Source organism: Hemitrygon akajei, chromosome 1, assembly GCF_048418815.1.
Source record: "Hemitrygon akajei chromosome 1, sHemAka1.3, whole genome shotgun sequence".
NCBI classification, from domain to species: Eukaryota; Metazoa; Chordata; class Chondrichthyes; order Myliobatiformes; family Dasyatidae; genus Hemitrygon; species Hemitrygon akajei.
Genome location: NC_133124.1, coordinates 181,112,989 through 181,139,211, shown reverse-complemented (window position 1 = coordinate 181,139,211; position 26,223 = coordinate 181,112,989). Strand labels below are relative to the sequence as shown.

At 54.8% G+C, this 26,223-nt stretch overlaps 1 protein-coding gene across 1 annotated transcript; it reads left to right on the top strand.

Annotated features, from left to right (window-relative positions):
- The first annotated feature begins 358 nt into the window (after positions 1 to 358).
- LOC140733029 (neural cell adhesion molecule 1-like) lies at positions 359 to 24,921 on the top strand. Its single transcript, XM_073055806.1, has 13 exons — positions 359 to 664; positions 7,054 to 7,128; positions 7,688 to 7,897; positions 12,873 to 13,007; positions 13,927 to 14,064; positions 14,360 to 14,544; positions 14,806 to 14,902; positions 16,577 to 16,741; positions 16,984 to 17,103; positions 20,430 to 20,554; positions 21,131 to 21,314; positions 21,906 to 22,104; positions 23,239 to 24,921. The coding sequence occupies exons 1-13, from the start codon at positions 580 to 582 to the stop codon at positions 23,294 to 23,296; spliced, it is 1,776 nt and encodes a 591-aa protein (XP_072911907.1). The 5' UTR covers positions 359 to 579; the 3' UTR covers positions 23,297 to 24,921.
- Positions 24,922 to 26,223: the final 1,302 nt, after the last annotated feature.

Here is a 26,223-nt window from a genome sequence, read left to right as displayed (position 1 = left end):
TCTATGTATCTTTGTGTCTCCCAACCTCTGTGTCTCAGTCTGTTTGTCTCTCCCATTCCATGAGTCTGTGTGTACCTGCCTCTGCATTCTCCCAGACGTGTGGACAGTCTGGTTGTCCTCCGGTGCATTACAGCCAGCCGCCTGTGTCAGTAAACACGGGGCCCTTGGCGACCGGGGTGGAGGTCGTGCTGGCGCCTCGTTAGATTGTAGGGGAGGGGTGGGGGCGGGCGAGCTGAGTGGCCCTAATGGGGGAGCTGAACGTGCTGGAGATGGGAGATAAGGCTGTCTAGGAGGGGTCGAGGAAGGAAGCACGGCTGCTCGTGGCCAAACTGCAGGCAATAAATAGGCACATGCTGATGTATGGGCTTCACACAGAGTCCGGAGTCACCCCAGCTCCTGATCAGCTGTCTCCACGGCTCAGAGAACAGAGAAATAGAGAGGGGAGAGAGAAGCAGAGGACAGACAGAGTGAAGAGAAATAGAAAGAAAGCAGTGTGGTGACAGGATAGAGAGATTACAGAAAGAGAGCTAAACGAGAGAACTTCGATAGAACAGAGAGAAATAGAAATAGAGCAGAGAAATGGAGAGAGGGAGAGAGAGAAAAACCGTGTTTCTCCGGCTGACTGTCTGCATCATCCTCCAGTGTCTGGTCAACTGCGTTACAGGTAAACGGCCTAAAACGCCACGTTGTTTGTGGATTTGGGGTGCCGGGATGCTCGTGTGGAGGGACAGGGTGTGGGATGGTGAGGGTCTGGAGGCTGCTGTCTGAATGCACTCTGTACGCTCTCTGTCGGGAGAGTCTAAGACCGCGGGGCAGAGCCTCAGAATAAAGGAACGTGCCTTTAGAACGGGGATGAGGAGGAATGTCTTTGGCCAGGGGTGGTGAATCTGTGGAATTAATTGCCACAGACGGCTGTGTAGGTTTAGTCATTTAAAGCGAAGGCTCATAGTTTCTTGACTAATCAGGACGTCAGGGAGTCGGGAGGAGAATGCGGTTGAGAAGGATAATAAATCAGTCATGATGGAATGGCGGACCAGACTCGATGGGCTGATTGGCCTAATTTGGTCTTATGGTCTCCCCGGCTGGATCTCCTTTCCCTCCCCCACCACTCCCACCTGATTTCCTACAGTGCCCAAATGAGAGAGACGCACGGGGTTAATTTGAGGGCTATTCAATCAGTGTGTAGGTGAGGGGATAGAATCTCAAATGCAGAGGAGGCAGAGGTTGAGGGGAATGAGGTTAAAAGTCAGAAAATGGAGGTCTGGAGGGAAAGAATGAGATTGAGCCTGTCCCATGAGTCAATGGAGACTGGACAGGTTGAACATCCTCTGCAAAGCAGTCGGACAGGAAGGTTTTGGCACAGTGAGATCCCACGAGTGGTGAGTTCCAGCAGTTTGGTGGGGGGGGGAGGGTGGAAGAAATGGAAGAGTGGAATGAGGGATGATTGATTCTTGGAAAATTGGTATTACTCACCCTCACCAAACCCGCCACCCCTGATGGGTGAGGTAACGGAATGGATGTGGGGTGCATCGATTATCTCCATTTTTCATGCCAACTTGTTCCTGCGTTTGGCCAATATCGCTCAACCTTTCCTCTTCACGTACCTGTCCAAATGCCCATCTCCCTAAACCCTTCCTCTCCGTGTATCTGTCCAAATGCATTTTTAATCATTGTTATTGTATCTGCCTTGACCGCTTTCTCTGGCAGCTCGTTCCACACACGGATCACACTCAGGGTGAAAACTATTGCCCTTTTAAATCTTTTCCCTCTCACTTTCAACCTATATCCTTTAATTTTAGATGGGTTTAAAATGAGAAGGAGAGATCTTATTTTAGACCTAGGATAAAGACTGTGACCGTCCATCTTATCAACACCCCTGACGGTTTTATAAACCTCTATCAGGTCACATCTCAGCCCCTTTGTTCCAGGGAAATCAGTCCCTGCCTGTCCAACCACTCCTGATAAGCCCTCTAGTTCTGCTAACATCCTCGTGAATCTTCTCTGAACCTCTCCAGTTAAATGACATCCTTCCTATAGCTGGGCGACCAGAACTACACGCAGTACTCCAAGTGCAGTCTCACCAATGTCCTGTACAGTTGTTACATGACATTTCAGCTCCTGTACACAGCGGCCTGGCTGATGAAGAGCAGCAGACCAAATAACTTCTTCACCATCCAGACTAACTGTGTCGCTGCAGGAGGGGTGGTGAGGAGGGAGAGATCTGTGGGAGGGGTTGAGGAGGAGAGCATTGTGGGAGGGGTTGAGGAGGGAGTGATGTGGGAGGGTTGAGGAGGGAATGCTGTGGGAGGGGTGAAGAGGGAGTGCTGTGGGTGGGGGAGAGGACGGAACACTGTGGGAGGGGGTGAGGAGGGAATATTGTGGGATGGGTGAGTAGGGAGCACTGTGGGTGGCAGTGAGGAGGGAGCGTTGTGGGAGGGAGTGAGGATAGAGCACTGTGGGGGGGTGGTGAGGAGGGAGAGTCCTGTGGGAGGGGATGAGGTTGGAGCTCTGTGGGAGGGGTGGTGAGCAGGGAGCGCTGTGGGAAGGGGTGAGGAGGGAGCTCAGTGGGAGGGGTGAGGAGGGAATGTTGTGGGAGGAAGTGAGGGTAGAGTGCTGTGGTAGGGGTGGTGAGGGAGGAGCACTGAGCTGTGGGTGGGAGAGAATTCATTGTAACATTGTCCAGTCTTTTGTCAAGCATCAGCAGGGACAATCAGTCTGACTGCAATACTTGGCCCTCAATCATTTCCATGAAAGTGTTGCCATATTTAGCAGTTTCCGAATTGCAGCTTAAAATACACCGTCTCATCCATCACACTGGCTTTAGAAATCCCAGCAGGCCAGCAATTCCATCTGTATCGTTCCCCTAACAATGCCTTGATAATCTGACAAACTCCGGAATTGGAAATTTGTCCCAAGTGGCAATCGTTTGTCCTCAAGGCGGAGGTGGTTTCTATTCTCAGACCATTGTTCTCTGCTCTAGGGGGGTGGGGGCTGGGGAGGGATGAGTGGAGTCAGTGTGGATGGAATTATTATTAACATTACATTTCCCACTGGCTGCTAACATGATGCCTCACATGGTCCATCACTCGGATGTAGTCTGTGTAGCAGAGGTCTCTTGAAGATGCCCTCTCTCTCTCCCTCACTCATTCACTCTCTCTCACACTCTCTGATGCATTCTCATATACAGTCACTCTCTCTCTGCCTCTCTGTCAGATGCACGATGTCATACACATGCATTCTCTCTCTCACGCATTCTCCCACACTCCCTTTCTCTCAGAATCAGGTTTATCACTGTCATATGACGTGAAATTTGTTGTTTTGTGACAGTGCAAAGACATAAAATTACTCTGTTACAAAATAACTTGTGGAAAATAAGGGAACGGAGAGCTAGTGTTCATGGAGCTTCCAGAAATCTGATGGCGGAGGGGAAGCGTCTGTTCCTCAGTCGTTGAGTGTGAGTCTTCAGGCTCTTGTACCTCCTCCGCGATGGAGGTATTGAGAAGAGAGTGTACCAGATGGTGAGGATCCTTGATGATAGATGGTACCGTCCCTCACTCTCTCACTCCTCCTCCTCACTCAACATATTCTCTGTTCCTCCCTCTCTTCCTCTCACACTCTCTCTCACTCTATTTGCTGCCCCTCAATACAGTCACTCACCCTCTCCTCTCAACTCACTCTCCTCCCCCACCCTCTTACCTCTCCTTCCGTCCCTCCCTCCCATCTCTTGTCACCCTTCATCCCTCCTGTCCTCTCTATCCTCTCACTCGTAATACTCATCCCCTCATTGGCCCCACATCCCAACCACTCACCCTCTTGATTTACCCTTCTCCTTTTCCCCTCCCTCTCCCTGCCACAGTACTTTCTAACACTCTCTCCTGCTCCTTCCCTTTCACACACTCACTCTCTCCCCTCCTTTCCTCCTCTCTCTATTCCCCTTTTCCATTCACATTCTTTCCTCTTCCTTCTTTCTCCCTCTCACATTCTCCTCTCCATCCCTCCATTTTCACTTTTCCACCTCCCTCTCTCACACAGTTTCTCTCTCTCCCTCCCACTCTGTCTCTCTCCCCTCTTCTTCTCCTTCTCTCCCTGAAGCACTACCTCCCACTGAAAAGCCTCAAAGGAGATTTTTTTTGAATGAGGGTGTGTCTCCCTTAAAGAACTTTCCTCTAGGGAGAACATTGCCCTCAGAAACCCCTTTTAAACTGACAATCTCTCTGCCAGTGATCAGCAAACGGGTTTTTGCCCGGGGACCCTTTCCAGGTTTGCCCTTTTGAAGGACGCTGATCCTGGGAGCTCTTGTTACAGAGGGTCTCCCCACTGGGGACTGACTCCACCATGTGGGTTGTCAGTTACAGTGAGTCCAGAGCACAGAGAGCAAGTGCCTATGTCAGAGAACCCCCCCCCCCAACATTTAATTTAGAAAGGGCAGCCTCTCTCCCTCACAGTCCCATGTCAAGGAGGTATCTTGTTCGAAATGACCCACTTTGAAAGGAAGAAAGTCTGCAGGACCCCTTTGAATCCGGAAATCTCTCTCAGGGACATTTGTAATCAGGAAATTCTTCCCTCAGTCCCTGAGACCCCCTTTAAATAGAGAATCTCTTCCTGGGATCCCTCTTAAAGAGATCGACTGTTGCAAACAGGGATCACTTTCAAAAGGGATGTCTCTTTCTTTCCCCTCTCTCTTCCTCCCTCCCACACTTTCCCATTCCCTCCATCCCCTGGCTCTCCCTTTCCACATTCTCTCTTCTCAATCCTTCTCTCTCTCTCTCTCGTCTCCTCTGAATCCTGACCTGTATTCGAGACCACAGTGAGGGCTCCAGTAACGGAATGGTTCTTGTTGGCCAGTAGTGCTGCCTCTGGGGACCAACGATCAAGGGGTAGATCAGGCACTAAGATCCCTTGATTGTTTCCTGTACTGACTTCTGAGTCAGTCTGCGGGCTGTAGGTCTGGCTGGGATCCCAGTCACAGGCAAGTGTCTGTGAGCTGAAGGGAACGCACTTAGAAACTGGGAACGTCCAGAGTACGGTCCCTCCAGCAGTTTATGGGACGTACTCGGAGGCAAGAAGTGAGTGTGTCTCTGTGTATCTCTCCTGTGGGGACCCTGTTTAATGGAGGGAGTCTCTCTCCTATGGAGACCCTGTTTAATGGAGGGAGTCTCTCTCCAGTGGGGACCATGTTTAATGGAGGGTTTCTCTCCTGTGGGGACCCTGTTTAATGGAGTGAGTCTCTCTCCCGTGGGGACCCTGTTTAATGGAGAGAGTCTCTCTCCCGTGGGGACCCTGTTTAATGGATGGTGTCTCTCTCCCGTAGGGACCCTGTTTAATGGAGGGAGTCTCTCTCCCGTGGGGACCCTGTTTAAGGGAGGGAGTCTCTCTCCAGTGGGGACCATGTTTAATGGAGTCTCTCTCCCGTGGGGACCCTGTTTAATGGAGAGAGTCTCTCTCCCGTGGGGACCCTGTTTAATGGATGGTGTCTCTCTCCCGTGGGGACCCTGTTTAATGGAGGGAGTCTCTCTTCTGTGGGGACCCTGTTTAATGGAGGGAGTCTCTCTCCTGTGGGGACCCTGTTTAATGGAGGGAGTCTCTCTCCAGTGGGGACCATGTTAAATGGAGTCTCTCTCCAGTGGGGACCCTGTTTAATGGATGGTGTCTCTCTCCTGTGGGGACCCTGATTAATGGAGGGTTTCACTCCCGTGGAGACCCTGTTTAATGGAGGGAGTCTCTCTCCCGTGGGGACCCTGTTTAATGGAAGGAGTCTCTCTCCCGTGGGGACCCTGTTTAATGGAGGAAGTCTCTCTCCCGTGGGGACCCTGTTTAATGGATGGTGTCTCTCTCCCGTGGGGACCCTCTTTAATGGATGGTGTCTCTCTCCCGTGGGGACCCTGTTTAATGGAGGGAGTCTCTCTCCCGTGGGGACCCTGTTTAATGGATGGTGTCTCTCTCCCGTGGGGACCCTCTTTAATGGATGGTGTCTCTCTCCCGTGGGGACCCTGTTTAATGGAGGGAGTCTCTCTCCCGTGGGGACCCTGTTTAATGGATAGTGTCTCTCTCCCGTGGGGATCCTGTTTAATGGATGGTGTCTCTCTCCCGTGGGGATCCTGTTTAATGGATGGTGTCTCTCTCCCGTGGGGACCCAGTTTAATGGATGGAGTCTCTCTCCCATGAGGACCCTGTTTAATGGAGGAAGTCTCTCTCCCGTGGGGACCCAATTTAATGGAGAACATAACATAAGAACATAAGAGATAGGAGCAGGAGTAGGCCAATCGGCCCCTCAAGCCTGCTCTGCCATTCAACAAGATCATGGCTGATCCAATCTTAACTCTAGTTTTTACCGAATCCCACAAGGCAACAGTGCCAACCAACAGGGCACCATGCCGCCCATTTTATTTTATTATTCATCCCGCCCAAACCCATGTGATCACCCGGGGGAAAAAAACCGTGAAGGGTTCACCGTGGTCTTGAATACAGGTCAGGATTCAGAGGAGATGAGGGAACCAGGGAGTCTCTCTCCCGTGGGGACCCAGTTTAATGGAGGGAGTCTCTCTCCCGTGGGGACCCTGTTTAATGGAGGGAGTCTCTCTCCCATGGGGACCCTGTTTAATGGAGGGAGTCTCTCTCCCGTGGGGACCCTGTTTAATGGAGGGAGTCTCTCTCCCGTGGGGACCCTGTTTAATGGAGGGAGTCTCTCCCGTGGGGACCCTGTTTAATGGAGAGAGTCTCTCTCCCGTGGGGACCCTGTTTAATGGAGGGAGTCTCTCTCCCGTGGGGACCCTGTTTAATGGAGGGAGTCTCTCTCCCGTGGGGACCCTGTTTAAGGGATGGTGTCCTTCCTGTGATACCCTGTTTAATGAGAGGTTGTTTTCTTCCACTAGGTCCCTGTTCGATGGCTGGACGTCTCTTTCTCAGAGAACGTTTGTAAATGTGGGTGTGGGTGTGTGTTTGTGGTGGGGGGTGTTGGTGGTGGAGTTTGTGGGAGGATGTTTCCCTTACCAGGGTGCTCAGTTCAATGAACCCCATCGGTTGAGTGACCAGTTTCTATTTCTGATCTCACAGGTTCTGAGAAGCTGACCATCACTCCACCAAATGGGAAAGTCGAACTGAGAGAGAGCAGGACTTTCATCTGCAAAGGTCAGTGGTCACACACACACACAGACACTCATTCACTCACAATGCACATCTACTCACACTTACACACAAACTCACTTGCACATTTACACACTCATAAACATACACACACAGACACTCATTCACTCACAATGAACATCTACTCACACTTAAACACAAACTCACTTGCTCATTTACACACTCATAAACATACACACACACAGACACTCATTCACTCACAATGCACATCTACTCACACTTAAACACAAACTCACTTGCACATTTACACACTCATAAACATACACACACACAGACACTCATTCACTCACAATGAACATCTACTCACACTTACACACAAACTCACTTGCACACTTACACACTCATAAACACACACACACACACACACACACACACACACACACACACACACACACACACACACACACACACACACACACACACACACACACACACACACACACACACACACACACACACACACAGTCACTCCTGGGACGTGAGGGACAGAGATGAGGTTGGCCTCACTCCTGCTCTGAAGCCCTGTCCTTCTCTCTCTCACCAGTGGAAAAGGGAGATGCTGACTCCATTCTCTGGTACGACATTGATGACGAAGAGGTGGAGGAAACTGACCACATCCGGATTGAAGGGAATGAATACCAATCCCAGCTGAGGATCATCAATGCCGACCCGGAGGTGAATGGGATGTACCGGTGCGTGGCCAGTCTGGATAATGGCGAAGATCTGCGGAAATCCATCACCATCAGCGTTATACGTAAGTGGGTCAGAGTCATTTCACCAAATCCACAGCTGAGCTCCCAGACCAGGTGTTACTGACAGGAGGGGCCGTCCTGACCAGCAAACAACCAATCACCCCTCCCAAAGTGCCCCTCCTCAACAACTCCTCCCACAGTGCCCCTCCTCAACAACCCCTCCCACAGTGCCCCTCCTCAACAACCCCTCCCACAGTGATCCCTCCTCAACCTCCCCTCCCACAGCGCTCCCTCCTCACCATCCCTCCCACAGTGATCCCTCCTCAACCACCCCTCCCACAGTGATCCCTCCTCAACCACCCCTCCCACAGTGATCCCTCCTCACCTCCTCTCCCCACAGTGATCCCTCCTCAATCACCCCTCCCACAGTGATCCCTCCTCACCTCCCCTCCCACAGTGATCCCTCATCAACCACCCCTCCCACAGTGATCCCTCCTCAACCACCCCTCCCACAGTGATCCCTCCTCACCACCCCTCCCACAGTGATCCCTCCTCACCACCCCTCCCACAGTGATCCCTCCTCACCTCCCCTCCCACAGTGATCCCTCCTCACCACCCCTCCCACAGTGATCCCTCCTCAACCACCCCTCCCACAGTGATCCCTCCTCACCTCCCCTCCCACAGTGATCCCTCCTCAACCACTCCTCCCCACAGTGATCCCTCCTCACCTCCCCTCCCCACAGTGATCCCTCCTCAATCACCCCTCCCACAGTGATCCCTCCTCACCTCCCCTCCCACAGTGATCCCTCCTCAACCACCCCTCCCACAGTGATCCCTCCTCACCTCCCCTCCCACAGTGATCCCTCCTCAACCACTCCTCCCCACAGTGATCCCTCCTCACCTCCCCTCCCCACAGTGATCCCTCCTCAATCACCCCTCCCACAGTGATCCCTCCTCAACCACCCCTCCCACAGTGATCCCTCCTCAACCACTCCTCCCCACAGTGATCCCTCCTCACCTCCCCTCCCCACAGTGATCCCTCCTCAATCACCCCTCCCACAGTGATCCCTCCTCAACCACCCCTCCCACAGTGATCCCTCCTCAACCACTCCTCCCCACAGTGATCCCTCCTCACCACCCCTCCCACAGTGATCCCTCCTCAACTCCCCTCCCACAGTGATCCCTCCTCACCACCCCTCCCACAGTGATCCCTCCTCACCTCCCCTCCCACAGTGATCCCTCCTCACCACCCCTCCCACAGTGATCCCTCCTCAACCACCCCTCCCACAGTGATCCCTCCTCACCACCCCTCCCACAGTGATCCCTCCTCAACCACCCCTCCCCACAGTGATCCCTCCTCACCTCCCCTCCCACAGTGATCCCTCCTCACCACCCCTCCCCACAGTGATCCCTCCTCACCTCACCTCCCACAGTGATCCCTCCTCACCGTCCCTCCCACAGTGCTCCCTCCTCACCGTCCCTCCCACAGCAATCCCACCTCACCGTCCCTCCCACAGCGATCCCTCCTCACCGTCCCTCCCACAGCGATCCCTCCTCACCGCCCCTCCCACAGCAATCCCACCTCACCGTCCCTCCCCACAGCTCTCCCTCCTCACTGTCCCTCCCACAGCAATCCCACCTCACCTTCCCTCCCACAGTGATCCCTCCTCAACCACCCCTCCCCACAGTGATCCCTCCTCACCTCCCCTCCCACAGTGATCCCTCCTCACCACCCCTCCCACAGTGATCCCTCCTCAATCACCCCTCCCACAGTGATCCCTCCTCACCACCCCTCCCACAGTGATCCCTCCTCAACCACCCCTCCCCACAGTGATCCCTCCTCACCTCCCCTCCCACAGTGATCCCTCCTCACCACCCCTCCCACAGTGATCCCTCCTCAATCACCCCTCCCACAGTGATCCCTCCTCACCACCCCTCCCACAGTGATCCCTCCTCAACCACCCCTCCCACCGTGATCCGTCCTCACAGCCCCTCCCACAGCATTCCCTCCTCAACCGCCCCTCCCATAGCATTCCCTCCTCAACCCCCCCCACAGTGATCCCTCCTCACTGCCCCTCCAACGGTGCTCCCTTCTCAACCACCCCTCCCATGGTGCTCCCTCCTCTGCCCCTACCACAGTTCCCTCAAACACCCTCACTCCTCTGAGAGCTCCCTGCTCTCCCACACTCTTTCCATACAGATTACTGTGGGTGAATCTCTGCGGAGCTGTGACGATTTGAACTCAGTTTCTGATCGAGATTGAGATACAAGTGGGGGTGTTCAGGATAACCCCACCACCAGTGGGGGTGTTCAGGATAACCCCACCACCAGTGGGGGTGTTCAGGGGTAAACCCACCACCAGTGGGGGTGTATGAGGGGTAACCCCACCACCAGTGGGGGTGTTCAGGGGGTAAACCCACCACCAGTGGGGGTGTATGAGGGGGTAACCTCACCACCAGTGGGGGTGTTCAGGGGGTAAACCCACCACCAGTGGGGGTGTATGAGGGGTAACCCCACCACCAGTGGGGGTGTTCAGGGGGTAACCCCACCACCAGTGGGGGTGTATGAGGGATAACCCCACCACCAGTGGGGGTGTTTAGGGAGTAATCCCACCACCAGTGGGGGTGTTCAGGATAACCCCACCACCAGTGGGGGTGTTCAGGATATCCCCACCACCAGTGGGGGTGTTCGGGGGTAACCCCACCACCAGTGGGGGTGTTCAGGGGTAAACCCACCACCAGTGGGGGTATATGAGGGGTAACCCCACCACCAGTGGGGGTGTTCAGGGGGTAACCCCACCACCAGTGGGGGTGTTTCAGTACAACCCCACCACTAGTGGGGGTGTTCAGGATAACCCCACCACCAGTGGGGGTGTTCAGGGTAACCCCACCACTAGTGGGGGTGTTCAGGGGGTAACCCCACCACCAGTGGGAGTGTTCAGGGGGTAACCCCACCACCAGTGGGGGTGTTCAGGATAACCACACCACCAGTGGGAGTGTTCAGGGGGTAACCCCACCACCAGTGGGGGTGTTCAGGGGGTAACCCCACCCCACCACTAGTGGGGGTGTTCAGGGGGTAACCCCACCACCAGCGGGGGTGTTCAGGATAACCCCACCACTAGTGGGGGTGTTCAGGGGGTAACCCCACCACCAGCGGGGGTGTTCAGGATAACCCCACCACTAGTGGGGGTGTTCAGGGGGTAACCCCACCACCAGCGGGGGTGTTCAGGATAACCCCACCACTAGTGGGGGTGTTCAGGGGGTAACCCCACCACCAGCGGGGGTGTTCAGGATAACCCCACCACCAGTGGGAGTGTTCAGGGGGTAACCCCACCACCAGCGGGGGTGTTCAGGATAACCCCACCACTAGTGGGGGTGTTCAGGGGGTAACCCCACCACCAGCGGGGGTGTTCAGGATAACCCCACCACCAGTGGGAGTATTCAGGGGGTAACCCCACCACCAGTGGGGGTGTTCAGGGGGTAACCCCACCACCAGTGGGAGTGTTCAGGGGGTAACCCCACCACCAGTGGGGGTGTTCAGGGTAACCCCACCACTAGTGGGGGTGTTCAGGGGGTAACCCCACCACCAGTGGGAGTGTTCAGGGGGTAACCCCACCACCAGCGGGGGTGTTCAGGATAACCCCACCACTAGTGGGGGGTGTTCAGGGTAACGCCACCACCAGTGAGAGTATTCAGGGGGTAACCCCACCACCAGTGGGGGTGTTCAGGGGGTAACCCCACCACCAGTGGGGGTGTTTAGGGGGTAACCCCACCACCAGTGGGGGTGTTCAGGGTAACCCCACCACTAGTGGGGGTGTTCAGGATAACCCCACCACCAGTGGGAGTGTTCAGGGGGTAACCCCACCACCAGTGGGGGTGTTCAGGATAACCCCACCACCAGTGGGAGTGTTCAGGGGGTAACCCCACCACCAGTGGGGGTGTTCAGGGTAACCCCACCACCAGTGGGAGTGTTCAGGGGGTAACCCCACCACCAGTGGGGGTGTTCAGGATAACCCCACCACCAGTGGGAGTGTTCAGGGGGTAACCCCACCACCAGTGGGAGTGTTCAGGGGGTAACCCCACCACCAGTGGGGGTGTTCAGGATAACCCCACCACCAGTGGGAGTGTTCAGGGGGTAACCCCACCACCAGTGGGGGTGTTCAGGGTAACCCCACCACCAGTGGGAGTGTTCAGGGGGTAACCCCACCACCAGTGGGGGTGTTCAGGATAACCCCACCACCAGTGGGAGTGTTCAGGGGGTAACCCCACCACCAGTGGGAGTGTTCAGGGATAACCCCACCACCAGTGGGGGTGTTCAGGGGGTAACCCCACCACCAGTGGGAGTGTTCAGGGGGTAACCCCACCACCAGTGGGGGAGTTCAGGATAACCCCACCACCAGTGGGGGTGTTCAGGATAACCCCACCACCAGTGGGGGTGTTCAGGGTAACGCCACCACCAGTGGGGGTGTTCAGGATAACACCACCACCAGTGGGGGTGTTCAGGGGGTAAACCCACCACCAGTGGGGGTGTATGAAGGGTAACCCCACCACCAGTGGGGGTGTTCAGGGGGTAACCCCACCACCAGTGGGGGTGTATGAGGGATAACCCCACCACCAGTGGGGGTGTTTAGGGGGTAACCCCACCACCAGTGGGGGTGTTCAGGATATCCCCACCACCAGTGGGGGTGTTCCAGATAACCCCACCACCAGTGGGGGTGTTCAGATAACCCCACCACCAGTGGGGGTGTTCAGGGGGTAACCCACCACTAGTGGGGGTGTTCGAGGGGTAACCACACCACCAGTGGGGGTGTTCAGGGTAACCCCACCACCAGTGGGGGTGTATGAGGGGGTAACCCCACCACCAGTGGGGGTGTTCAGGGGGTAACCCCACCACTAGTGGGGGTGTTCGAGGGGTAACCACACCATCAGTGGGGGTGTTCGAGGGGTAACCTCACCACCAGTGGGGGTGTTCGGGGGGTAACCCCACCACCAGCACAGGGTCCGCACAGTGAATATTTTTGTTTGTTTCTCTTGGCAGAGGACCCCAAGTTCGAAAATACACCCCCCGTCCAGGAGTTTGAAGAGGGATCAGATGCGGCTGTTCTTTGCCATGTTGTTGGCATTCCGGATCCCATTGTGTCCTGGGAATATCATCAGGAGATTGTCCAGTCAGGTATGTTCACTGATCACTGCTCCCGGTGTGGGTCTGACCCAGGGATACGGGGACTGGAACTGTGCACGGTGCTCCCGGTGTGGGTCTGACCCAGGGATACGGAGACTGGAACTGTGCACGGTGCTCCCGGTGTGGGTCTGACCCAGGGACACGGAGACTGGAACTGTGCACGGTGCTCCCGGTGTGGGTCTGACCCAGGGACACGGAGACTGGAACTGTGCACGGTGCTCCCGGTGTGGGTCTGACCCAGGGACACGGAGACTGGAACTGTGCACGGTGCTCCCGGTGTGGGTCTGACCCAGGGACACGGAGACTGGAACTGTGCACGGTGCTCCCGGTGTGGGTCTGACCCAGGGACACGGAGACTGGAACTGTGCACGGTGCTCCCGGTGTGGGTCTGACCCAGGGACACGGAGACCGGAACCGTGCACGGTGCTCCCGGTGTGGGTCTGACCCAGGGACACGGAGACTGGAACTGTGCACGGTGCTCCCGGTGTGGGTCTGACCCAGGGACACGGAGACTGGAACTGTGCACGGTGCTCCCGGTGTGGGTCTGACCCAGGGACACGGAGACTGGAACTGTGCACGGTGCTCCCGGTGTGGGTCTGACCCAGGGACACGGAGACTGGAACTATGCACGGTGCTCCCGGTGTGGGTCTGACCCAGGGATACAGAGACTGGAACTGTGCACGGTGCTCCCGGTGTGGGTCTGACCCAGGGATACAGACTGGAACTGTGCACGGTGCTCCCGGTGTAAGATTGGAACTGTCCATGGGGCTCCCAGTGTGAGATTGGAACTGTCCATGGGGCTCCCGGTGTAAGATTGGAACTGTCCATGGGGCTCCCAGTGTGAGATTGGAACTGTGCACAGAGCTCCCAGAAAACCAGAAGTTTTAACACCCACCTGCTTCTCATTTAGAGCGTTACAGTATCCTGTCCAATGGGACTCTGGTGATCAAACACATCCAGGCGTCAGATGCAGGAACGTACCAGTGCATTGGATCCATCAGAGAGAGATCAGTGAGGACACCTTGGCCAATCACAGTCAAAGTCAAGTGTACGTGACGGGGAGTGAGTAAAGCGGGAGGGGTGGTGAGGAGGAAATGCTGTGGTAGTGGGTGAGGAGGGAGTACTGTGGGAGGGGGTGAGGAGGGAACGCTGTTGGAGGGGGTGAGGAGGGAGTAGTGTGGTAGTGGGTGAGGAGGGAGTACTGTGGGAGGTGGTGAGGAGGGAACGCTGTGGGAGGGCGGTGAGGAGGGAACGCTGTGGGAGGGGGTGAGGAGGGAGTACTGTGGGAGGGGGTGAGGTTCAGCTCTGTTTGTGACTGACCAATGTGACTTTGCCCACTACAGACATCCCCACATTTGAATCTTCTGAACCGCAGGTCCTGTACAGCTGGTTAGGAAACCCCGTCAACATCTCCTGCACCGTCCGGGGTTATCCCGAGCCAAACATCACCTGGAGCTGGAACAGTTTGGATCTCGGGGACATTGGGGATATCTCCAAACACTCAACAGACATCAGGAGTGTCCTGCAGGTCAGTCCGGGTTATGGGGTCACAGAGAAGGGGAGGGGTGTAGGGGCCAGAGCAAGTTACAGAGACAAGGAGGGAGGTAGGGGCTGGAGGAGGTTACAGAGACAGGGTGGTGGGGAGGCGCTGAAGGGGGTTACAGAGACGGGGAGGGGTGTAGGGGCTGGAGCGGATCTCAGGGCTGGGAATGGGAGTATCGGCCAGAGGGTTGTACACCCCTCCCCTCCTCTGCCTCCCTCACTGACACACCCTCGCTCTCTCTTTCAGGTGAGGGTGAGCTCCCCAGAGGAATTCTCAGAGTACCGGTGCACGGCAACCAACGCTCAGGGCTCGGCTTCTCACACCGTGCAGCTGAGGGAGGGAGGTGAGGACAGCCGTGACTAACTCATGGGCCTCTCCCCACCCAGAGGCCCCTTCCCACTTCCTCTCCCATTCACACTTCCCCCTCCCTGTGAGTGTCCTTCCCCTCCTTCCCCACCCCCTCCCATCCACACCGTCTCAACTCTCCTCCCTCCCAACCACCGGTCTCCTTCCCCACCCCCTCCCATCCACACCGTCTCAACTCTCCTCCCTCCCAACCACGGGTCTCCCTCCCATCCACACCGTCTCAACTCTCCTCCCTCCCAACCACCGGTCTCCTTCCCCACCCCCTCCCATCCACACCGTCTCAACTCTCCTCCCTCCCAACCACCGGTCTCCCTCCCATCCACACCGTCTCAACTCTCCTCCCTCCCAACCACCGGTCTCCTTCCCCACCCCCTCCCATCCACACCGTCTCAACTCTCCTCCCTCCCAACCACCGGTCTCCTTCCCCACCCCCTCCCATCCACACCGTCTCAACTCTCCTCCCTCCCAACCACCGGTCTCCTTCCCCACCCCCTCCCATCCACACCGTCTCAACTCTCCTCCCTCCCAACCACCGGTCTCCTTCCCCACCCCCTCCCATCCACACCGTCTCAACTCTCCTCCCTCCCAACCACCGGTCTCCTTCCCCACCCCCTCCCATCCACACCGTCTCAACTCTCCTCCCTCCCAACCACCGGTCTCCTTCCCCACCCCCTCCCATCCACACCGTCTCAACTCTCCTCCCTCCCAACCACCGGTCTCCCTCCCCACCCCCTCCCATCCACACCGTCTCAACTCTCCTCCCTCCCAACCACCGGTCTCCCTCCCCACCCCCTCCCATCCACACCGTCTCAACTCTCCTCCCTCCCAACCACCGGTCTCCCTCCCCACCACCTCCCATCCACACCGTCTCAACTCTCCTCCCTCCCAACCACCGGTCTCCTTCCCCACCCCCTCCCATCCACACCGTCTCAACTCTCCTCCCTCCCAACCACCGGTCTCCTTCCCCACCCCCTCCCATCCACACCGTCTCAACTCTCCTCCCTCCCAACCACCGGTCTCCCTCCCCACCCCCTCCCATCCACACCGTCTCAACTCTCCTCCCTCCCAACCACCGGTCTCCTTCCCCACCCCCTCCCATCCACACCGTCTCAACTCTCCTCCCTCCCAACCACCGGTCTCCCTCCCCACCCCCTCTCATCCACACCGTCTCAACTCTCCTCCCTCCCAACCACCGGTCTCCTTCCCCACCCCCTCCCATCCACACCGTCTCAACTCTCCTCCCTCCCAACCACCGGTCTCCCTCCCCACCCCCTCCCATCCATACCATCTCAACTCTCCTCCCTCCCTAAGGCCCCCTCTCCCCCTCCACCCTGTGGGTCTCCTCCCCCCACCCCTCAGGATCACAGGAAGAGCGGGGAAACTCCACACAGAGAACAGGGTTGTGATGGAACCCGGGATCTCCAGAAGAGTCTCTCCAGATCCCTCCGACCCCCTCCCCTCCTACTCCATGAAGGGGAGGCTCCTTCTCAGCTGCCCCTCCTTTCCTCCCACCTGCCCCATATCTCCGTCAGTGAAGGCACCTCTTGCCTGCACCCCATCTCTGCTGCAGGAGGCTCCCAGCCCTCTCGCCTTCCCGCCCCATTCCGCTCTGCTCCCACTGAACCCACCGCCTCCGGTTTCCCCTCTGCAGGGTTTCCGGGCATCCCGCGGCAGCTGAGGGCGGAGCCGCACTCCACCACTGTCCGGGTGGCCTTCGACCCGCCCGGGGAGGACAGCGGCATCCCCGTCCTGGGATACTGGCTGGAGTGGAGGCAGAACTCCAGCTGGGAATGGAACCGGACGCGAATCGACAATGGTAGGCCAGGGGAATCGGAGTGCGGGAGAGTGGCGGGGAAGGGGGAAATGTCGGGTTAGGAGGGGCCTGATGAAGGGTCTCCGCCTGAAACATCGACAGTTTATTCATTTCCATTGGTGCCTGTGGATTTCTGTGTGCAGGGGTCGGTTATATCTACTGTGCCACACTTTCTATAATCCATGGAAGACAAGCTGTGACAAAATGAAACCCATCCTGCCTCTCTCCCTCTCCCTCTGCCCCAGAATACTACCTCGTCACTGGATTGCAGCCCTACACTCCGTACCAGTTCCGTGTGTCCGCCATCAACGGCAGAGGCGACGGCAATTATTCCGACATCGTTTCCGCCAGAACGCTCTCGAGCCGTGAGTGGATTCCAGCAGAAATGTCCGCGGGCAGAGGGGTGGGGGGGCAATGAGTCGGGGGGGACTCCGCACAGATTCAGACCCACAGGGTAATTCAGGCTGGGGGGTGGCTGGAAATGAGGGAAGGGAGATACAGACAGAGTCAAAGATTGGGAGTGAGGGCGAGGGAGAGTTGTGGGAGAGTGTGAGGGGGAGAGAGAGAGTGGGATTGAGAGTAAGAGAGTGGGGTGAGATCGATAAGGGGAGAGCAAGAATTTGGAGAGAGAAGGGGGTAGGAAAAGTGAGGGGAGAGGGGATGGGAGAGTCAGGGAGAGAGCGAAGGGATAGAGAGACAAGAGGGAGAGAGTGGGGATTGCGCGTGCAAGGGAAGAGAGGGGATAATGAGAGCGGGGGTGGAGAGTGAAGGGGGAGAGAGAATTGGGGAAGAGTGTGGGGGGAGAGCAATGGGTAAGGAGAGGTGGGGAGAGAAGGGGTTAGAGAGAATTAGGGAAGAGTGGGGGAGCGAAGGGGTAAAAAGAATTTTGTAAGGGTGTGGGAGAGAGAAGAGGGTAGAGAGAGTGGGGTAGAGAGAATGTTAGAGATGGTAGAGAGAGATAGTAGGGGCAGAGAGATAGTGTGGGAGAGGATGTGTGTTGGGTAGAGAGAGAGGGTGGAGAGTGAGTAGGAATTGAGAGAAAGTGGAGGGGAGAGAGAGAAAGAGTGAGCTGGAGGTGGGGGTTGGGAGTTGATTTGATTCAAGATTTGTTTGCAAGGGGTGGGGGGCAGAGGGAGATTGAATACAAGCTGCCCAAAGTGGGGAGAGGTTGCAAGAAGCAGGGTGAACAGGGGCTGCTGGGAGAGCTGAATCAGTGGTCCAGTAGTGGCTGGATGGACAGAATGGTCTCCCACAGGTCTCTTGGGGCTGATCTTTGCTTTTTCATTCTTTTTAAAGTTGTTAGTGTTTTGTACATTTATTTATTTGTATATTTTATTACAACTGGCCATGCATTGCCCAGTAACTCTTTCACTGCTGCTCTCTCCTCCATGTAACCATCACCATCGTTCATCCACCCATCTCATCATCATGTGATCGCTCTCATTATGTCCGGTGATGTCATCTGCGGCCCATCCAATAGGAGGTAATGTTCCATTCCACTTTCCTCATTTCCCATCTTCTCGCCTGCTGTGATTGGGTGAATTTTGGGGAAGTGGGGAGGGGCAGTCGAGGGAGAGAACGGTGAAAAAAAATTAAATGGACACTCCCCCTTTTGCTCTTGTGCACAGCAAGATCCCACCGGGGAAAGAGGAAGGGGAAAACCTCTGCTAGACTGGGAAGTTTCAAGACAGGAGGTCCTGAAATGGGGAGGGGGTGTTGCACTCACCATTCAGGATTGGGGGGTGTACCCTCATCATCTAGAGTCTCTGGAACTCCCCCCACTTGGGGAGCTCTCATCACTGAGTGGATCTGAGAAGGACATGGCTGGATTTGTGGCTGTTGGGGCAACGATCGAGCATGAAACAAGGGACAAATGGATTTGCCCTGCTGTACTAATTGACAGAGTCTCTGGGGGTTTGGAGTGAGGTGGGGGGGGTGTGGAAGAAAAGGGTTAAGTCGATGCCAGTTCCTCTAGATGGTCACCCAAACTCCAGTGAATAAAGTCCCAAACTGCCCTACCTCTCTCCATAACTTAGTCCGTGGAGTCCTGGCAACATCTTTGTAAATCTCCTCTGCATCTTCCTATAGTGGGAAGAGACCAAACTGAACCCCCACGAGAAAGCCATTCTTCACTCTCTTCACACTAAACACCATCTTCCTACGGTTCCACCCAGATGCTCCATCTACAGAGAAAAGTACAGCACAACAGGCCCCCAGCCCACAATGTTGTACCAACCTTTTACCCTATTCTAAGATCAATCTCACCCTGCCTCCCATTTCTCTTTCTGCCATGTGTCTGTCTAAGTGTCTCTTAAATATCCCTAATGTGTCAGCCTGTGCCACCTCCCCGGTAGTGTGTTCCACACACCCACCACTCTCTGTGTAAAACTAACATCTCACCTGTACTTCCCTCCAATCAGCTTAAAATACTGTCCTTCATATTAGCTATTTCCTCTGAAGAAAAAGTCTCTGACTGTCCAATTGCTCTACACCTCCTATGATCACGTACGCCTCTATCAAGTCACCTCTCATCACCCAGTGAGAAAAGGCCTTGCTCCCTCAACCTATCCTCATACCACATGCTCTCTAATCCAGGCAGCATCCTCGTAAATCTCCTCCGCACCCTCCCTAAAGTTCCCAAACCCTTCCTGTAATGAGGTGACCAGAACTGAACACAATACTCCGGGTGGGTCGATCCGCAGTTTTGTGAAGCTGCAACATCACCTGGCAGTAGATGTTGTCAATGTTACAACACAAACAACCATTTTCATGCCAAGAATGCAATCGCAATGCAGGGAGTGAGAGCAAACTCCCACCGGACACTGCCCAGACTGGAGGACTCTAGTTATGGGGAGAGATCGGGTATGCTTCCCCTGGAGTGAAGGAGGCTGAGAGGCTTACGGAGAAGAGGAATAGATCCATCCCTCCATCCCTCCCTCCGTGAGGATAGAGAGACAGTCTTGTCCCCTCTGGTAGGGAACCAAAGATCAAGGTAGATCTATTCTCAGATGTCACCATATACTACCTTGAAATTTATTTTCTTACAAGGATTTGCAGGAAAACAGTAAATACTACAGAATTTTATGAACACTACGTACACAGATACAAACTGGCAACCAGTGTGCAATAGAAGACAAACTGTGGAAATATAAAATAATACTGTTGTAGCGTGGTGCTGGGAAGGCTTCAGATGGGGATGGGACAGAGGATGCTGGCCCTTTCTCCAAAATGGAGATGAGGTAGACTGGCATGACAGGGTTTCCACGGGATGTTCCCCAGGGAAGGAGGGGCTCTCGTCCGGAAGAAAGACCTGGAGCAGCTGGGGAGGGGGTCTGCTTGCAGGCCAGGGGAGGATGAGTCGAGGCATTTGGAAGAAAGAGAAGTTTGGGACGGAATAAATTGAATGTGGTGAGGGAGGAGGCTGAGGGTCTCGACAATCAGGACCCCCTGACACAAGTGAACCTCTACAAGCTGAACATGTGCCCTCTCGTTAATGATTACCAAAAGAGGCTTTGTGAGGAGACTGGGTAGGAGTTTCTGAAAGGGGAGAGGGATTCGGGGGAGGGGGGTTGAGAATATAATGGCTGACGGGAGAGCTGCATTGGAGAGCCAGTAGCAGGCAGATGGGAAGAAAGGCCTGATCCTTTGTTCCATGGGACAGGACCAATGAAAACGTTTGTTATTCTCACAGGGGAACCAGACAGGCCCAGAGTCTCCACCAGGAACGAAAGCACAGGCAACGATATCCGGATATTCTTCAAGGACGTGGAGAATGGAGGCAGCCCAGTTCTACGGCACCTCATCAGATACAAGGAAGTACGTGGCTACTATCACTCACGAACATCAGCCCCTGGGATTGTGTGGAGGGAACATCACCCTGTGTCTGACCCCGGGAGTGTGTGATGGGACGGTGTGGAGGAGGTTTCACTCTATGTCTGACCCCGGGAGTGTGTGATGGGACGGTGTGGAGGGAGATTCACTCTGTGTCTGACCCCGGGAGTGTGTGATGGGACGGTGTGGAGGGAGATTCACTCTGTGTCTGACCCCGGGAGTGTGTGATGGGACGGTGTGGAGGGAGCTTCATTCTGTGTCTGACCCCGGGAGTCTGTGATGGGACGGTGTGGAGGGAGCTTCATTCTGTGTCTGACCCCGGGAGTGTGTGATGGGACAGTGTGGAGGAAGCTTCGCTCTGTTTCAGACCCCGGGAGTGTGTGATGGGACGGTGTGGAGGGAGTTTCACTCTGTTTCAGACCCCGGGAGTGTGTGATGGGACGGTGTGGAGAGAGTTTCACTCTGTGTCTGACCCTGGGAGTGTGTGATGGGACAGTGTGGGGGGAGTGTAAAGTTTTGAGAAGTTTGGAGATGTATCTCTGCCTCTGACCCTGTTCCCAGGTTGAAGCTGATGAATGGTACAATGTAACAGTGAATGATTCCAGTTCCGACTCCTACCTCCTGAAAAATCTGAACTGGGACTCAGTCTATGAGTTAGAGATCGAGGCAGAAAACAGAAATGGTCGTTCGGTGACCACCTACCTGAATGTCTCCATTCCTCCGAGACCGCCCGCTGCTGCTGTCGGTGAGTTGCAGATCGTCACTTCCTCTGACCACCACCGATCCTCTGATCACTCTAGACCTTCTGACCCTGTGTCCCATGACTCCTGCACCCCTCCATTCCAAACTGGGATATCAATCATGAGGGTACCTTCTGCTTTCTGGGTGACTCCTGTCCTTCTCATCTCTCTTGGTCCATCACCCCTGACCCCTGCACTGGTCCTCATCCCTTGACCTTTGCACTGCCCCTTGTCCCTTAACCTCCCCTTGACCCTCATTTTCGCTTTTACCCCTCATCCTTGACACTTATCTTCACCCCTTGACTGTTGACCCTCACCCTTCCCTCCACTCTTGATCCAGAACTTGTCTTTGACCTCCTCCCATTGCCCCTCAATCATCTGCCTCACCTTGACCCTGACCTTGTTCCTCAACCCTTCACCTGAACAACATCCTCTCCCATTCACCCTTGCTGTCTGCTTGATCCCTCCCCTCGTCCCTTGACCCTACCTTTGTCCTGACCCTCGTATTTCTCCCTCAACCCTTGAGTGGACTCATGTCTGACCTTCTCCCTTGATCCTTTTCCTGCCCGCTCCCCCGCTCTCCCTCCCTGCGACAGGACAAAAACCGAGGGTTGGCACGGCTGGTGTGGTTGGCATCATCCTGGTGATCTTTGTGGTGCTGCTGCTGCTGGTGGACATCGTGTGCTACCGTACCCGCCGCTGTGGCATCCTCATGTGCCTGTCCGCCAGCCTGCTGGAGCGAAGCGACATCGAACGCAAGGGCCTGGACCGCGAGGCCGATGAGTCCAGTGACAGGTGAGTGGACGCGGTTGGGGGGGTCACTGGTTCATGGTGGGGCAGAGGCAGACCGGAGAGCTGTGTTGCCGAGAGGGTGGGGCAAGGGAGTGAGAAACTGAGACACAACTTGTCCACATCTGCCTTCCTTTCCCCTGGTCTCCCTCTCTATCCTCTTCTTTCCCTCTCATTATTTTCTACCCCTCTTTACCACAACCACTGACTCTGTTCCCTCCCTCCCTCTGTCTATCCATCTCTCCCACGTCCTCTTTCCCTCTTTCCCTTGCTATTTTTCTTTCACTCGCTCTTCCCACCATTTCTTCACCCTATATCCCTCTTGCCTCCCTCACCCTTTCTCTCTCTGTCCGTTCCCTCACTCTTTCATACCCCACTTCCTGTCGCACTCTCTCCCTCTATATCACTCTCTTTAAATCGTTGCCCTTGTTGTCACTGTCACTCTTTCTATCTCGTCCTCTCTGACCCATTCTCCCTCGACTTCCCTCTTTCCCTCCTCCTTTCCCCCCACGCTCTTGGTTTCTCTTCCTCCTCCACCTCTGCCTGTTAATCTCTTCTTGTTGACGATGCTGCTCCCTCCCCCCCACCCCCCCGGGAATCAGGTTTATTGGCACTGACACTGGTTTCCCAGGCAGCAGTACAGCGCCAGATATAAATAAACTACAGAAAGTGAATGAAATGGTGCAAACGTGGAAGGGCAGGTTCATGGGCTCAGAAAGCTGACAGGGGAAGATGCGGTTTCTAAAACATCGTGTGTGGTTATTCCCCTCCTTTCTTTGCCCCCCTCTCTCCCCATTTCTCTACCACAATCTCTCCCTCTCTCTCTTCCCCTTCTCTCTCCCTCCTCCTTCCCAACAATCTCTCCTTCACAACAATCTTACCCTTCCCACCCTTTCTCACTCCTCCTCCCTTTTCCCCTTCCACTTTCCCCCTTTCTTCCCTTCCCTCTCCCTTTCTTCCACTTGCATCTTTCCCTCTCCCACTCCACCTCTATCGTTTCCCCACCTTCTCTCCCCTTTCATCCTTCCCTCTCTCCCTTGGTCTTCCCCCTCCCTCTCTCCCTCTCTCCCTTTCCATCTCTCTCGTTTCTCTGGCCAGTGCCACCTCCTCACAGCCACTCTATTTCTCTCTACCCGTCAGGACGACCTCCTTCACCGACCGGTGCCCACCACTGCCGACGGTCTCGAAGCACTGCTAACAGACACCTCCTCGTCCCCCCAAAGCCCACCAGCTAACTGGAGACGCACAGGAAGACCCCACAGACGACTGGACATCTAGACGTCTGGAGTAACCCATTCCCACATATCCTGCAGCCCTCATCTCCCTCCCCGCCTCCCGAGGATCTGAAGGCTTGCTCGCACCGAGGGATTGACTCCCTCCTCCTGTTACAATCAAGGCACACTGACCCTTTAGCAGAAATCAAAAACGGTCAGGGGATTCAATAACAAACCCGGCCCCACACCACACTCCATGGGTTGTAGGAGCCAGAGTGGGGGAGTCACATATACAGTATGGGGAGTGGTGTAGGGAAGGGGGCTACAGAGACAGGAATGGGGACTGAAGGGTTCCAACAGAGATATGGAGGTTGGAAAAGTCACAGAGATGGTAGGGGTGTAGGGGCCAGAGAGCCACAGTGATGGGGTGCGGTGTAGGGGCAGAAAGGGGTCACAGAGAAGGGGAGGGGTATAAGGGCTGAAGGAAGTCTCAGAGATGTGGAGGGGTGTAGGAGCCAGAGGAGTCACAGAATCACAGAGCATGGGGGGAATTCACCAAAATTTGACTGTCGCCCACGTGGCTCAATGCTGTCTTCCTGCGGGATCTCACTGTGCAAAAGTTGGTAACGTAACGTTCCATGGAAGTTTGATATTGGGAAGTCATGAGATGGAGGTTGGTGTGTGTGGGTGTCTCTTTCTCCCCCCCCCCCCCCCCACCTCCTTCATTCCCCTAGCCTCTCACCATTCCGGAATCCACTCTGTAATCCTGATGATCTGTGTGAGCTGCGGGAAGGTTCTTTGTGAAGTATTTAGTGACAACATCTCTGGACTCTGACGAATGTGAACTGGAGTTTGTAGATCCGAGCAGCTTTATAAACCCATTGCCTATTTATTTTTTAACTTGTTATTCCTTTCCTTGTTTCTGATGGGTTACAGCACAGAAACAGGCCCTTCAGCTCTCTGAGTCTGTGCTACCCCACTGACATCAACCCTAATTTATTACCCTCCACAGTCATGTCAAAAACCAGCCTCTCCCCCTCATTCAGGGGCCAATTAATCCACTGATTAAATCCGCATGTTTTTTTCCCCGGAATGCTGGAGGAGATGAAAACTGAAGCAGGACGTCCAAGGGAGTCAGAGGGAAAATGTGTGTGTGTGTGTGTGTGTGTGTGTGTGTGTGTGTGTGTGTGTGTGTGTGTGTGTGTGTGTGTGTGTGTGTGTGTGTGTGTGTGAGAGAGAGAGAGAGTGTGTGTGCGTGTGTGTGTGTGTGTGAGAGTGTGTGTGTGAGTGTGTGTCTGTGTGTGTGCGCGTGAGTGTGTGTGTGCGTGCGCGTGAGTGTGTGTGCGTGTGTGTGTGTGTGGTGGAGGGTGGGATACAAACAAGGGGGGGGGGCAAAGACCTCAGACCAAGCAGTTTGACATCGACAGAGAGGGTGCTGTGTCGGTGATATGGGAGGTTTGAGAACAGCTAAACATTTGAACTGCCATACTGACATGAGAGATTGAAATTTCTCTACTTTGAAATTTAAGACATTCCTTGTTATATTCCTAGGCCTGGTTGTGCCTTGTATTTAATTGCTTTTTTTTTTAATAAATGATGTTTATATTCATCAATGTGTGTGACCTTTCTGTTTGGGGAAACTATATTGCCTGCAACATCGCAGCAGGTTGTGTCTGACCCCAGGAGTGTTTGATGAATCAGAGTGAGTGAGCTTCACTCTGTGTCTGACCCACTGTGCACTCTGTGTGTGTATGTGCTTGTGTGTGATGGGACGGTGAGGAGGGAGCTTCACTGACAGCATATACCGACTCTCTGTCCAACCTTTATCAGAACAGGCCTCTGCTACTCTAACGATGAACTCTTGATCTCCCAGTCTGCCTTGTCGTGACTCTTGCCCCTCAATGTCAGCCTGCCCTGTGCTTTCTCTGTGACGCTACATTCTGTGCCACCTCGATGTGCTGATGTGTGGAATAATCTGTCTGTGTGGTGTAATGGGCCGGGCTGTTCAGCCCCAAAACACACAGACCAGAATGTGGTCATACGTGTGAAGCCCAACGAGAGTAACTTCAGCCTAATTTATTATCACAAAACAGAAAGCACAAACAAACCACACTCAACACTACAGAGTAAGTTACAAAGGTTTGAGAGCTGATGATTCTCAGCCGCCAGTTGATCATCGCTGTGGTCGGGGGGAACTCGGAACTGTGACTCATGAAACCGCCCTGGTTCTGTCCGAGACTCCCTTCAGTCGTGGCTCTCCAGTCTGGCTGAAGTCCCAGGAACCGAGGGAAAGGTGCCTCAGTATTCCGGGGTTTATTCCACAAGCGTAGCAAGAGACCCTCAGAGACAAACGCTTTGGTCTTTTGTTCTCATCCACTAACTCGGCCTGATTTCCTTCATCCAAACAACTCGTGTGCTCGTCGACAGACATCTTGATGCCACTGGTGTGGTGAGGTCAAGGGAAAGTTCCAGCCGCTACCCGCGGACATTAGACATTAACAAACCGACAGTCGATAACTTGTACAGACTCCTTACATGCTGTAAAGTCACAGAGTTAAAGTACCATTCAGAATTTCGGTGAATATTTTTACAAAGTTTAATAAACCACAGCACAGACGCCACACAAACAAATACTTTTCACCGTGTCTCAGTATAAGTGGTCATAATCCATGCCAACCCGTTCAATTACCTGCCTCCTCTGGTACCCACCACACAGTGTGAATATTTACCCCTTTGAAAACTCTTCCTCCACTCCCCTCAGTCCTCTGTGTTGTGTCTGTGCAACTACATATCAAATAAATAAAGGCACGGGCACTCGAGGTGAAGTTACCGTGTACACGGCATGAAAAAGTTTGGGTACCCCGGTCAAAATTCCTGTTACTGTGAATAGCTAAGCAAGTAAAAGATTACC

Bases quoted from the DNA above. Each gene is read 5' to 3' on its own strand.
- LOC140733029 (XM_073055806.1), top strand. From the start codon at position 580: ATGGAGAGAGGGAGAGAGAGAAAAACCGTGTTTCTCCGGCTGACTGTC. The intron at 14,903-16,576 runs GTGAGGACAGCC...TCCCCTCTGCAG, and splicing joins CGTGCAGCTGAGGGAGGGAG to GGTTTCCGGGCATCCCGCGG. The intron at 16,742-16,983 runs GTAGGCCAGGGG...CCTCTGCCCCAG, and splicing joins CCGGACGCGAATCGACAATG to AATACTACCTCGTCACTGGA.